This window comes from Protobothrops mucrosquamatus, unplaced genomic scaffold, assembly GCF_001527695.2.
Source record: "Protobothrops mucrosquamatus isolate PMUCROS unplaced genomic scaffold, P.Mucros_1.0 scaffold_130, whole genome shotgun sequence".
Lineage (NCBI taxonomy): Eukaryota > Metazoa > Chordata > Lepidosauria > Squamata > Viperidae > Protobothrops > Protobothrops mucrosquamatus.
The window spans coordinates 237,877-253,026 of NW_015386206.1; the positions used below are offsets into that span (position 1 = coordinate 237,877).

At 39.6% G+C, this 15,150-nt stretch overlaps 1 protein-coding gene across 1 annotated transcript in view; it reads right to left on the minus strand.

The window, feature by feature from the left end:
* The window catches only part of LOC107289072 (F-box-like/WD repeat-containing protein TBL1XR1), a 38,063-nt gene extending 27,003 nt beyond the window's left edge, over positions 1–11,060 (minus strand). Inside the window, exons 1-2 of the mRNA XM_015817764.1 lie at positions 10,768–11,060; positions 10,447–10,549 (exon numbers count right to left, since the gene is read on the minus strand). Of these exons, the coding sequence (XP_015673250.1) occupies positions 10,447–10,504 (58 nt within the window). The 5' untranslated portion in view covers positions 10,505–10,549; positions 10,768–11,060. The remainder of the gene's footprint in view (positions 1–10,446; positions 10,550–10,767) is intronic.
* Positions 11,061–15,150: the final 4,090 nt, after the last annotated feature.

Sequence of the window (15,150 nt, forward strand, 5' to 3'; positions counted from 1 at the left end):
GTCTCCTCAGGGTGCCGTCGGCCAAGCAATGTCGGCTGGCGACCCCCAGGGGGAGGGCCTTCTCTGTGGGTGCCCCTGCCCTCTGGAACGAACTACCCCCCGAGATCCGGATGATTCCGGATCTCCTTACTTTCCGCCGCGCCCTCAAGACATGGCTTTTCCAACAAGCGGGCCTGGCCTAGGGAGGATTTTAAATTGGTTTTTTTAGAAAATTTTAATATTACAACTCTAAAATATTTGGTTTTAATTCGGTTTTATTAGGCGGGGATTGTGGGTATGTTTTTGTTTTAAATATGTTGTGAGCCGCCCTGAGTCCCTGTGGGGAGAAGGGCGGGATATAAATCAAAATATAAATAAATAAAATAAATAAAATGAAGGTTTCCTATTTAGAATAATAAGCTGTCAGGTTAGTAAAACAGCAATAGCAGAACCAATTTTAATAGGTAAATCACACACACCGTGTTTCCCCGAAAATTAGACCTACTCCGAAAATAAGACCTACCCTGATTTTGGGGGGGGCTACTATAAGCCCTCCCCCAAAATAAGCCCTAGTGAGGACCCTGCCCACTCCATCCCACCTCACTGCCGCAATGGGGCAGGAGAGTGTGTGTTGCGTCGCTGCCGCCACAATGAGACAAGGCAAGTGGGGGAGGGAGTGGAGCTGCCCCACACGCCTTGCACCCGCTTACTTCAGGGCACCCCCTAGCCAGGCCATTCCTTGCTCAGCAACCTTCCCTTTCAGTCCCCTCCCGAGCCGGATTACCATGCCACGGAGGATGGGCGGGATAGGCCTGATCCCCCTCTACTGTTTCGAAGGCAGGAGGGAATGACGGCGAAAGGCTCCGCTGCCACTGTGCATGGCTGGAGGGGCTTTCTTCGCGCTTCACCCAACAGATCATCTGCCCGGTGGCAGCCACTACCTCCTACTCCACCAACTCTCCCGTGGCTTGCGTCGTGACCGGGCAGCGCAAGCCCCCCTTGCCGCCTTCCTCCACCAGCCCTCCGTTGCCGCCACTGGAGAAAACGGAGAACAGGGAGGGGAGAGGTTCTGCACAGCGATGCAGAGCAGAGAGCTTGCTTGTCACCCTGCATCACTCCGCATCTCTCTTCTCCGTTCTGGAAATGGCAGCCTGTTTCCTGCCGCTTCTCCTCCCGGCGCACCATCGTCCAGCTCCTCTCTCTTCCTGAAAGCATTTCTTCGCTATCCTGCTTTCCAGCTCTGGCACGTTTCTCTCCTGCTGCAGAGAAACGGAGTTTGTGGGACTAAAAAAACACTTCAGTCAGACCTTCCAACTTCAGCCACAGCAGAAGTGGGCTGGCAGCCACGTGGATGCCTGCTGAACAGGGCTGTTGGTGCCGTCACCGCGATGCAAGGCAGGTATCACAAAAAAATATAAGACATCCNCCAAAATAAGACCTAATGCCTCTTTCAGAGGCAAAAATAATATAAGACCGGGTCTTACTTTCGAGGAAACACGATAGTTGGAGAACTACTCAAATTCTTTTATTTAATTAAAACACTTAGAGCCTGGCACAGATGCATTTTTCTTCAAACAATCATACAGTTTGTAGTGTATATAGATTTGCAAAAGAATATTCCTGAATTTGTGTTTTATGATTTATCTCACGGTTACTGTGAAATTGAGTGAATGCGTCAATGCAGTGCATGTTATCTCAGTTTGCAAAGCTTGGATTCATTGAATAAGTTTACCAAAAATGTAAATATTGCAGAATATACAGCCTCATGCTAACATAACTAAGCTCCGTTTCATGCTGAATAAACTAAATTAATGTATCTTAAATAGAAAACTATATTTAGATAGATTTTTACTCCAAAAGCATTTTATTATAATAAATTTGATAAAAATAAAAAATCCGATTTAAATAAAAAAATTATTTATTTATTTATAAATAAATAAATAAATCATTGATTATTATCCACCCTGCATAGATGTTAAGTGAATCTGGCTTCCCCTTTGACTTTGCTTGTTCAAAAGGTTACAAAAGGTGGTCACATGACCCTGGGACACTGCAACCGTCATAAATACTTGTCAGTTGCCAAGCATCTGAATTTTCATCACATGACCACAGGGGTGCTGCAATGGTTGCAAGTGTGAAGAACAATCATAAGTCACTTTTTTCAGTGCCGTTTTCACTTTGAACAGTCACTGTAAGTCGAGGACTTCCTATAGCCCCACACCTTATTAAATAACAATCTAAAGCTCACCACAAACAAATGAATAACAGCAAGCTATAGGATGGGGTTTATGCTTTAAAATGTCTTCATTTTCAGAATGTGAGAAAACAAGCATTAAAGATGGATCAGTGCTGGCTTTTCTGTATAAGGGAGTTATTCAAATATATTGTTCCCATCTGCATTATCAATGTACTGCTGATTTTATTTATTTTTTATTGTAGAATTTGCTCATAGTTTATTCTCAAATTGCTTAACTGAAGGCAGTATTAAAAGCACTGCTCTAAGTGTTTATATTTAATCCCCACTTTTGGAAACAACCTATTTCTTTTGTAAACACTGGCTAAATATACCAATCCTAAAACAAGGGTGAGGCATTGAGATGTATTTGCTAATTATTATTATTTTCTGTCTTCATTTCTTTGTTAAATTGTATTGGACAAGGGAGAATATGCCTATACAAGGAAGGATTAACCATGATAAAACATTTTAATTGTGTGTGCATGCCATCACTAGGCATGCATTATTTCTGCACGCCCTTTCAAGAACAGCATAATTAACATTTTGCAAAGCAGGAAAATTAGGATTAATGGATCTAAATGCATTATTTGCTTTGCCCTGAAAAAGTTAAATCCATCATGAGGAAGAGATTCGACTTAAGCCATTCATACGTAATTAGAACTTTCAAAATGTCCCCTACTGGGATCTTGTAAAAAAAGGTAAGTTATAGAAAACGAGATACTGGAATGTTGCACATAAACAGCAGAAAATAGAAGGCGGTTTATTTCATAAATATGCTAACTGCATGGTCTAGATCAGGCATGTCAAACTTGCGACGTCACGTGATGTTGCACAATGTATCGCGACTTTTTCCTCATAGCCAGCAATGGGGTGGGCGCGGTTTCGGCATGACGCATCCAGCCCGCGGGCCGGCTGTTTGATATGCCTGGTCTAGATCTTGATGAGACAATGCAGATAAGAAACTGATTTTGAATAAAAAGGCCACATATATATGATGATGGTGGAAATAAAAGGGGTAGAATTGCTTTTGCCCCATCTTAAATTTACTGGGGGGGGGGGGAATGAAGGTAGTCTTCAACTTACAACCATTTGTTTAGTGACTGAAGTTACAATGCCATTGGAAAAAGTCACTTGTGACCATTTTTCACACCTACAACCACTGTAGCATCCCCATGGTCATGTGATCAAAATTTGGATACTTGGCAACAGGCATGTATTTATGATGGTTAGAGTTTCCCAGGGTGATGTAACTTTGTAACTTTCCCAGTTGGGTTCTGACAAACAAAGACAATGGGGAAGCCAGATTGACTTAACAACTGTGTTACTAAACTTAACAACTGTGTCAAGAAAGGTCATAAAATGGTGCAAAATTCACCCCGTCTTGCTTAGCAAAGAAAATATTGGGCTCTATTGTGATCAAAAATCAAGGACTACCTGTATAACTCGATCTTTCAAGTTTTGAATGCTGGGTTTTGTGGTGGGGTAGGAATTGAAGGGGGGAGGCTGAATGAGAAATAATCCTCTATCACAAGTTTATGACTTGCAATTATGCAGTACATTTTCTCATTTACTTTTAAACCCCTACTGAAGAAGCACATAAATCTATGCTTGAAAGAAGCACAACCTCAAAATGGAAAGGTTGAGATTACAGCCAGAAATATTCAGTCCCCAAGCAATATCCCACTTGTTACATGCAAAAGCATCCAGAAATCTGTGCTTATTTAGGAAGCCTTCCATTCTATTCAGTATCTGTTAACAGCTATACATGGAACAGTTCTGTTTCTTGAAGCTGAAGAATTTGGGGTTTCGGGCTTATGGTGTTTCCTTGTTAAATCTGGATTTTGTGGTAATATTTATAAAATACGGTATCATGCCAACTTTATATACTATTTTTTAAGTAAAAACCCACAAAACTAGGATTCGTTGTAAGACCTTCAAGATACTCAAATTCTGTGTATACAAACAAAATGAACACACAAAATGGATTGGTGATCAGTCAACTTAGTGACTGTTTTAAGTTATGATGAACCTCCCTGGGGGTACTTATGACATGATTCGAATTTCCGATGATGGCCCCCCCCCCATGCCCCGCAGTCACATGCCTGCACTTCTGGTGCTCAGTAACCGGGCCACATTTACAGTCATTTGCAATGTTCCATGGACATTGTGGTTCTCTATTTTATGAAGCTTTTGCCAAAACCCGGCATTTATATCCAATTTTCAGCAAAACAGTGCCCATAGCAAACACTGTTTTGGTTAATGACTGGGGCGTTTACAACTGCAGTATTTCTGCCACAAAAAAATTGGCTTTATGGACCGGACCGGGGGGGGGGCAGGGGAGAGGGGATGGTTCTGGTGAGTGGCGGTCAAGGGTGCACGCAGCTATATTTGTGCAAGCAATGGGCAGTGTGCTGCCACTCATGCAAATGGAGCACGCTCACATGTGCTTGCACGCTGCTCATGCAAGTGGGGGTGTGCATGCGTGTGCTTGCCCATGCTTTGGGCAGCCTGGTTCTGAAAAGCTCACGGCCTGGTAGTGGGACCCCTGGTCTATATCTATGGGTGATTATGATATCTGGTGACATTCCTGAAGAGAAAACAAAGAACATAGCACTACACTATTCAGCTAAGAATCCAAGGATGTCACAACTCCATTAAAGTTTAACTTTTGCTTGGAGGTACTTCTCCAGATCTCAATGCTGTTCAGAACAAGGGGAATATATTTGCAGACAGAACTTTTTCTGTGGTTAGCACTCTGAATTTTATCTGCGCACACATGAAACCATCATGGGCCCTTCTGTGTTGGATGCCGGATAAAAGCAATTTTCATCAACACTTGTTTTACCATAAAGTTTACCCGGTCATATTACTGTTACGGTGTTATTATGGATTAAACTTCATCACTGTTACTCATTCTTTCTGTAGATAATGTTCCTGGAACATAAAATATAACCTAAGTAAAAAAAATGAAATGAAAAAATAAATAAATGATTCTATCAATCCATGCATGACCACAGGCCAGACTCTTAAGAATTGATACCTTGCCAGCTCAGAGGTGTTTGTTCTTTCTTGCATCTGAAAAAATTTCTGGGGCCAGAACACATATGATAACTCCATCTTAAATAAGTCTTGGCCTCATACTACAGTTCAAGTTTTTTGAATATCTAGAAATTTAACCCCCAAAGCTATTTTTATCATCTGCTTGTCCCACCTTGGCATAAAGTCATTTTTGTGTTCGGCTTTCAGAACAATAGTCTCTCCAACAGTGCTGTCTTCAGCAAATCACAATGACACAGTAACGATGCATGTTAATCATCACCACCATGCCAATCCTGCTATTACATTCTAGTCCCTCAACAGCTGACGCAAAGTTTTAAGTTGTGTCATTTGTGTGATAATGAACCAGACATGTTTCATCCCCTGTCTTCTCTTGTGACACCCACATCTTTCAATTATCTATTCAAAAGGGCAGGATTACAATGCTCTTCCAATTAATCACAAGTTGCAGAACTTAATATAGCTAAAGTGTCTGCTTTGACGTTCTGCTGCTCCTGGGAACAAATCAGCTAAGAAACCGAAAATCTGAACGGAATATGAGGTCATTTATTTATGCTAGTTATTCTGCCCAGTCAGAAAAGGGGTGGGGAGCACAAAAAGGGAGAGGAGCAGAAATAACACAGCAACAGTAGCCAAAAGAGACCAAGAAAGGAATTAGTGGAAATAAATGTAGTAGATCAAAGTCTTTCACATCTTATCCCAATTCTTGTCTAGTTAAAAAAAAGCATCACCCTCAAAAAATGATGGCAGGGACAGCATGCTCAGGGGAATCCTGAGATTTCCAGAAGTATATACTAAAACTATTTAGAGAACAGAAAATGAAAAGAGCAACAATTTTCTGGAATACAAAGTGCCTTGTTAAAAAATAGAAGGAAAATGAGAGAGAAAGGGTAAAGGAAATAAAAAGACAGTTTTGAAACCAAATGTAATACCATCTCAGAAGCCAGGCATCCCCTCAAGTTGGCAAGACATTTTCAGTCTTATATAGGTGGGGGGAGGCCAACTGGGATTGTTATGGAGGGCCATCCTCCCCCCCACATACACTCACTGTAGGCCAGACAGGGACAATCAAAGGGCTGGAGGTGGCCCGTGGCCATAAAATGCCAGTTCTGCTATATAGAGACACATGTTTCTTCCTGCATTATTTCAGTTCAGTTCACATTAATCTTTAGTATTCAGCTTTTCACAATACAAAAATCTGATCTCTGTGGATTTTCATTCAATTTATTGGAGAAGAGAATCCTTCCATATTAAACCAGGGACAATTTAGGTACAAGCTCCTTTTGTTGGGACCTGTGTACCAGAAAGAGTTAGTGGAATTCTCAGGTATCCCTGTCCCTGATTAAAAGGAAATATTAAATTACTTGTTTTCTGCATTAAAGATAACCTATTTACTTCAACACCCACAATAGGTTTTACTTAGAGCCATTCTCCTCAAATGACTTTCCTGTCTACTTTGAACAATGAATTCGGACTGCACCCAGACATGAAAACAAAAGGGATTCAGAGCTTTTAGCCCTGTTTTCTTGATCTTCAAGTTGTATCAAGTTTGTTTAAATAAATATAAGGATGAAAAATAATGGCCTTAGAGATAAGGAACAGAGAGGGAGGGAGGGAGGGAGAACATTTGTGTAAGTTTTGAGATATTTAAATAAATAAACAAATCTACAGTCGTGAATTTCCAACATGCAAAAAAGGTTTATCACACTGACAAAAATTAAAAGAAATGCAAATCAGAATGCCTCCAACTAGCATTTTTTTCCCAATTACATATAAAATATATTTCAAACTTTGCAGAAAAAGTCCCTCAGATTCCTCCAGCTGAATGCATACTCAAGTATGATATCCAAAAATTGAATAAAACTGCTGTCTATAACAGTGTTTCTCAACCTTAGCAACTTTAAACTGTCTAGACTTCAAGTCCCAGAATTCCCCAGCCAGCATGCTCTCAAGACTGAGAAACACTGGTCTATAAACTTGATGAATACTGATATGGACAGAGATAATTTTACTCTTTCTTGCATTTTCTACAAAGAACGGGGAATATAAGGTCAGCTAGCACAATCATACAGCCAGCATGGTTAACAAGGAGGCATGCTAGGAATTATAGTTAAGCAACATCTGCATAGCCATAAGTTTCCCATTTTGCTATGTCATGTCAAATAAAAAGTCTCTGTTTTATCTGTAAATTGAACGTGTGCCATTACTTTCAACTAAAATAAAACAAAACATAAATCAACTTTTAGCCAGATGACCAAGAAATGCCATTGGCTTAATAGTCCTTACAGAACAGAGGGATAATAGAGAAAATACATCGTATTTTGACCAACCAGCAGCATTGATCACCAAGAAGATACTCAAGGAACAATTTGGAAACGCAGGTAAGACCTTGGCTGTGACAGCAATTTCGATTAGGACTGCCGTTGCTAAGAGATGTAGCAGAAAAACACAATGTCACGTGTCCACATCCCTTAGCAACAAACAATCACAGCTTTTGTTGTAACCCCAAGGCGCATGGGTTATTAGCTGGGAAGCAGTGGGGATCCCAGACAAAAAAGTGTGGGGGATGCATGTGAGCCCAAGGAAAGGATGCTACAGAACTCCATGAGTGCAAGGAGGCCATTGACTTTGCTTATGGGAAACTGGCAAGGAAAGTTGCAAGGCGATCAGTAGAAGACCCAGGACTCTGCAACCATCATAAATGCTTGCCAAGCACCTGAATCGCAATTACGTGTCTGCAGGGGTGCTATGACAGTTGGAACTTTGAGGGCCAGTTTTAAGAACCACTCATTCAGCACTATTGTTAACTTCAAATGATGGCTGAATGAGTCGCTGGTAAATGAGGACTATCTGTAAACAGAATATAATCAGGAACTACGTTTGATGAATTAGAATTCTGTCTGGAAAAAGCTTTGGTTTGATGATTTGATGATCAATGCAGCTGTCAGTCAACCATGCACCCAAAATCAGTCAGTTTATTTTATGATCTACAGATCATAAAAATGCATAGCATTTTAAAAACTAAGAATACATAACTTTCTTGATTATAACCCTCCGTGTCCTTATATAAGGTAACATAAATTTGCTTCCTTAATAGAAACTTTGCTAAAGTCACTTCAGGAATCTGATCACAGATATTTAACATAAAATTGATCTGATATCCCCCAAAAATGTTAAAAATATGATTTACTGATTTGCATTATGCCACTACATTAAATTTTGAGAAATTGTCCGAAAGATCAGTAGATGTTTTATGGAAGTATACAAATTTAAATCTCAGTTCTGGCTAAAATTGCGTTGCTATTATTGCTGTTTTTCTGTATCACTCTTCTTATCAGAGAAGGAAAAAAAACAGCTTACAAGAAAATAGTAGCAACAGTTACAACTGGGGAGTTGCCACTGAGAAGGGTCTCTTCCTCTAAATCACACGTATCAATGAGATAAAAAGGGTGGGCCCAGCTCTTCCCACCCAATCTTACTGGGCCTCAGTGTTACATACATACACATATACATACATATATATACATATACATACATACATACATACATACATACATACATACATACATACATACATACATACAGTATATACATACATAATGTGTGTGTGTATATGTATATATGTATGTACATACTTTTCCATCTATAAGACGCACCCTTGTATAAGATGCTCTGGCATGCGAGTTTCTCTGTGCTGATCAGCTGTTCGGCGGAGCTCCGAACAGCTGAGTCGGCAAATCCGGAAGTTCGGCCAGCCGACGATCTTGCCCGCTTCCCCTTCCCGTTAGTGGCAAGCCCGCAGGGGCTCGACACCTGCACCAGGCAGCATGGCAACCCACACAGGCATGACCTGGACTGCGGAGGTTACCCATTATTTTTCTATGTATAAGACGCTGCACTTGTATAAGAGGCATCTGATTTTTGAACAGGGTGTTTGCAGGAAAAAATAGCATCTTATACATGGAAAAATACAGTATATACCATTTAGTCATGTCACTTGAGAATATGACAGCCACATTTACTGTTGTTTATTATTAGATTTATAACCCATATTTTATAAAAGGCACTCAAGGCAACATATATGCTTATCCTCCTACATATCCCCATAACAATTGGGGGGGGAGGTAGTGGGGAGGGTGGTGGAGAGGGGAGGAGAGAGTGTGAGTGTCATCCATGAAATTCTGTGGCTGGAGTTCTTCTAGAAAGCTTAAGTTGTTGTAAGCTATCCAAGTTGTTTTTTCTGTCTGATGGGAGGCTATATAAATTAGATCAAACAAACAAATAAATGAATCTTTCTGCTTTCCTAAAGTAGTTCAACAATTTAACTACTATAACTGCTTGGTTATATTCCTGTAACACCTTGGCTATATTCTCTATTCCAGCTGCCATTGCTGGATTGCTTTCTTGGACAGACATTGCATAAATCAGGGGTGTCAAACTGCTGGCCCGCAGGCCGGATGCCTCATGCAAAAATCGCACCCATCCCATTGCCGGCAATGGAAAAAAAGTCGTGATACGTCACGACACGTCATGTGACGTTGCAAGTTTGACACCCCTGGCATAAATTAATCTAACTAGGAGGCTATTAGGGAATTTCTAGGCTATCCTGGTTCAGACAGAGCTGTAGTTGGTGAATGAGCCATAGGATACAAGCATTCCTTGTCCCTAAGGCCCTATTTTGGCCTATTTATCCAGGAGAGGATAATTCCCAGCAGCACCTAACTTTAATTTAGACAGAACCCCTTTTCTTTGGATTCCATTTCCTTCAGGCAACTGCCAATTATCTGCATAGCTACTTTTGATTCTGGTGGAAACCAGTGATAGGTTAAGGATTATCAGCCAATGGTCACTCTGTACTCCAGATATACAATGACAGCCCCCAGCAATTGAGGAAACATAAAACCCTACATGACCCCAGAACTCAATTGCTCTTGGGTTACAGATTTGCAAGTAAGAATGGAAACACTGCAACTTTCCAATTTTCACCTCTTAAAGTCATTCCACCAATATATATGAAGAAAGGCTATGGGGAAATCACTGTGAATCAACAGAATAGTACTTTTTTTTCTCTTTAATCTTGCAAGACAGGCTAAGATAAATTTCAATTGTGTTTTTTTTTAGTTTAATCTTAATTCTTAGTTTCAAAATGAATTCCTCAGATATATATTACTCACCGGACTCTTGCAAATATCTATATACGAGGAAGTTAACCTCATCACTGCTTATACTCATCTTTATGCCCGCTTAAACCATGAGGTCACGATGAAGGATATAACCCTAAAAAATATAAAAAATAATATAGCATGTTAGGAATATGCAGTAAGTGGATTTTTGTCCAAAAACCTGATTCATTGCAAATAATGTAATTGTGTCTAAAAAGGGATATTTTTCAAGTCTAGTAAGAGAATAGTTAGGAGGCATCCAGGTAATGACCATGCACAAATAACAAAACAAAACAAAAACAAAACAACCATTTATTACTTTATCTACCCTACCTGTGTTTTCTTCAGTGAACGATTACTAGCATATGCATACTCATTAATAAGAGATGAATTTCTGTTCAGTAATCCACTGAAAAAGCTTCGCATTACATATATGAGGGATCATCATATCCATAAGTCCATGGGCATCTGGAACCTCCCTAGTCCTTCCAAAATGTTGCTGTTGTTGTTGATGATGATGATAATGATTTGAGCAAAATCTCATGAGATTTGGGACACGACTTCAGGAGTAAGATTGCCGAAATCCTGCAAACATCTTATAGGATTTGGGATAGCTTTAAAAAAGAAAAATATGTCAGTGTCCCTGCTATCATGTGAAATAGTGCAATGGAAATCTGCTGCCCACAAACACAGAAGTATACATAAAATAACTGTTGAAATGGGGCATTATAAAAGCACATTTAGAAGATGCTTCTAATCAATCTTTGGAGGAGTGGATAAATAGGTCAAAATATGAAAACTGCAGGAATGGAAATAATTCAGTCTCAGACCTGTACTGCAGGTGCTGCATTAGTTTTTGGTAAGCTTGTAGGTACAATTCAAAGAGCTGGTTTTCACATAATAAAGCCCTAGATGGCTTAGCTTCCAAGTATCTCCAAGATGGTGTTTTCCAGTTGGGACTGGCCTGACTTGTGCGTTTATCCTGGATGAAATATTCACCATTCCCTGCACACCTAAGACTGTGAGCTGCTACTGAAGATAGTACTTATCCTTGGTGGCACCAATACTGTGTGACAGTCTCCCAGACAACTAACGCTCCACCAGTCCTGCCATCTTCTCTGACTAAAGCAAAACATTTTCAAAACACCTTCAAATTCCATTTTGCTACCACGTAGATGAAGTTTTAGCACAACTATCATTATTATGATCCTACAAATATTACTGTTCAATTTCACTGGATTTCTAGTTTGATTTCTACTGTAAATTGCTGTGAATTGGTTCAATTCAGTGGCATAAAAGTATAAAATTACTGAGGTCTGTAGGAAAAAGGATTGGAGTGGGTAAGTGGAAAACTTAAAATACAAGTGTGGGAAAGAGAAAAACAAGCAAAGAGAACTTGTCTGGTTTCCTAAAAGCTGTTTACAGGTTGTTTACATTGCATGTGTACACACACATACATACAAATACAATGATTTGACTAGCTTAGTGGCTGTTTCTAGTCCATCTTGTCTGACCTTGAAAATGCTTAACAGGAACTGGTTAATGCATGGATGGAAAACTGCAAGCAAATTCTAATATTTGGGGCTAGAATGGGAAATCAGAATAAAAGCACAGACATAGGCAATGACAAAGCACTTATGCTCTACTGCCAAAAATGCTATGTGGCTGTGTCCATGCTCATAAAGTCTCTAGAACCAAATTTAGTTCAAGGAGATTTTTTACCTTTCAACCATGTTTTGATTTGTATTCCAATCTTTCCAGCTATGGCAAATAACTCCTTCCTTGCTCAACCAATATTTTTTGCAGCTTGCAAGAATATAAGCACCACAGTAGTCCCAAAAGCAGGGAAAGGAAAGGAATCAGCAAAACAAGATGTATAACTCAAAAGCACTGAAGGAGATGCTCTAGTTGATGTACGGGAATAGTTATTTATTCATCAAAGATTAAATTCCCAGTGGCAGGCTAGGGATTTGGATGAAACCAACATTTTTAAATAAATAGCAATCTGAAGGAAATCACACTCAACTAGTAAATATTTTTTTAAAAAAACAACTGCAAAATGGTTGTTAAAATATAGCCATAGGAATTTTTGTCTTTTAGTGTACCGGGGGGATTTTGTTTACTATAACTATTTTTTTTTAAAGGTTAAGAGCCCCACCAATCACTCAGCCTCAATAATGTTTTCCAAAGGTTGATCAAAGTGTTCTAAGAGAAAAAGGAAATGAGAGAATAAAATTGTATTATGAATATACATGATAAGAGGTTTCCATCAGAATGGACATGAGAGGGCAGTATGACATAAGTATTTGAAACAGCTAACAGCGAGTGACAAATCAAAGGAAGCTTGTGAACTAAACGGGGATTATTTTTTCCAGTGAGAGTATCACAGACTAACCTGATTAGAAAGGCCTAATCTACAGGTACTGATTATTTCAAGAGACATCCAAAATAAGCATGCCTGTCTTTGTCCACTGTGATCCTTTCATCTTTTGCATGCCTGAAGCAGCAAAGCACAGCAGAAATTCTTGCTTTGCCACAAGGTACATCGCCTGGACTCCAGCCTTAATTAAAATCTTATCCAAATGTTGCCTCAAATTTGGCCAAGAAAGGAGAATCAGGATTCTTCGCAAAGAACAAAAAGCCCAGAAATATAAAATATGTTGTTTCAAGAATAGAAACCCCCACGTGGCACCCTGGACAGCAAGAAACCCAGAGACACTTCTCTTGATGCCAGGTTTTTTTTAAAGAATAGTTTAATTTTAAATCAAACTTTAAAAAGAAACTGGCATGCCATAACGTAAGGCGTTAGCTTCCAAAATCAGCTTTATTTTCAGTTGTTTTAAATTCCCCAAATTCCATAGGTTAGCTTTTTTTTTTTTCCAGGCTGAGGGGATCAAAGCGCTGCAAAAAAGGTGAGCATAGCTAGAATGAAACAGTTTGTACAAAATACATTTAATTTAATTAATAAAGTATAGTTCACATATAATTGTACATAATTTCCCCTTCTTTAAAAAAATGGCGTAATTCAAAGGAGGCAACAGCCTATGACTCTGGCTTTCAGATTATGCATTGCTGTTGTAAACATTCTTAGAAATAAAAGTGGTCATCACTGTAGCCCAGTGCTTTGTTTATAAGGACACCTACTTGTCTAGAAAATAGTTTTAAAGGCATATTTGTTTGTTAGGATGCATCCAGGGAAAATAGAAAGGGAGGCAAAAAATAGTTTGCCATCAATCACTAGTGTTTTGCAGCTGGCAGCCATTTTGTGAATGGGCAAAGCCAGCATGACAGCCATTTTGAGGATGGGCATGTCCATTCTTACACCAGTCAGTTTTCCTTTTTTAAAATGCCTACAATTTACAGTGTCAAGCTGTCAAATGTGCCCCTAGCCCAACAGTTTGGGATCAGTGCCTCAGGGACTTTTCAGAGACAGGTGTTTTCTTAGAGAGACAACCTTTCCCTTTTCACTCTGGTTTTTATACCTGTAATTTTCACCAAAAAACATCCTGCAGCCTTCCACTAGTTGCAGAATTAATTTGTAGCCTCCAGCCAGACAGGGATTGTCTACGTCTAATTTTGGGTCATGTCAAAATCTGATTAATTTGTTGAATAACAGGCTTATCACCCATAGATACATTAAATCACAACCATCCAGAAATCTGATGAGGTGGGAATATGTCAGAACACAAACAATCAAATCCTTATTAAAAAGGCATATTTAATTCTTACATTATTCTATAAAAGTGGATCTTGGACACACACTCTCTCTTCTGAAATCCCATGTTGCAATGAAGATCTTAAAAAGGAGAAGCAGCTGCTACACTTATCATAATCCGCCCTGGTAAGATCCACTTCTGGATTTCAGCCATTTCTTGCAAAAACTAAGTCAAAACCATACGATCCAATTTTCTGCTTTCTATGGTGTTTATTTAATACTAAAAAATTCCCAAGAGAATTTTTTAAGGAACCGCCAAAGAGTAGGCAAGAATGAGATTGTGTGGTCTGGTTGATGAGAAAAGAGAAAATAGTGCAATTAGGAAATGCACCTCCCAAATGCCTTTATATCTGAATTAGAGTTGGTTTCTCCTTTGCTTCCCCCTCAATGGGGCTTTGATTTACATGGGCTGCTCACTTGCTCTTCATTGCTCTTGGATTATAAATAAGCCCCTGTGTTTATCCAGCCAGGGCCTAACCTCTGCCAAAAATCTTTTCTCTTCTCCCTCCCCCGTTTTTGTTGGTATGAATCAGGTTCAACTGTACTCAGATTGCAGTCAGAATCAAAGGGAGACCAGTGTTTGGATAAACAATGTACAAAGTCTCGGTGCTAATGAATATGCAGCGGTACAGAATGAGTTCAAATTCCATGCCTCTTATGTGGAAACTATCAAACCACACATACTGGAATGATCATACTTGGAACACAATTGTTCGTGGTCCATGTACAGCCCCACACACTCTCTCTTACTCTTTGGCTGTTCCTTTAAAAAAGGATCATGTCTGTAGCCATCATGAAAAAATGTTTGGAGCCGGGAGACAGTGCCTAGCCAGATTTATACAGGAATCTTCTTGTAACCGAAGTGGCAACTGAAATATGATCTCCCCAATCCAAATTTAAACATCCTGGCTGTCCAAGGATGAGGGCATGACACAGAGCAGCAATGCTGGCTGATCATGTCACAGTTCCACTGCAGATTTCTAATGTTGATGCCAAGTTTC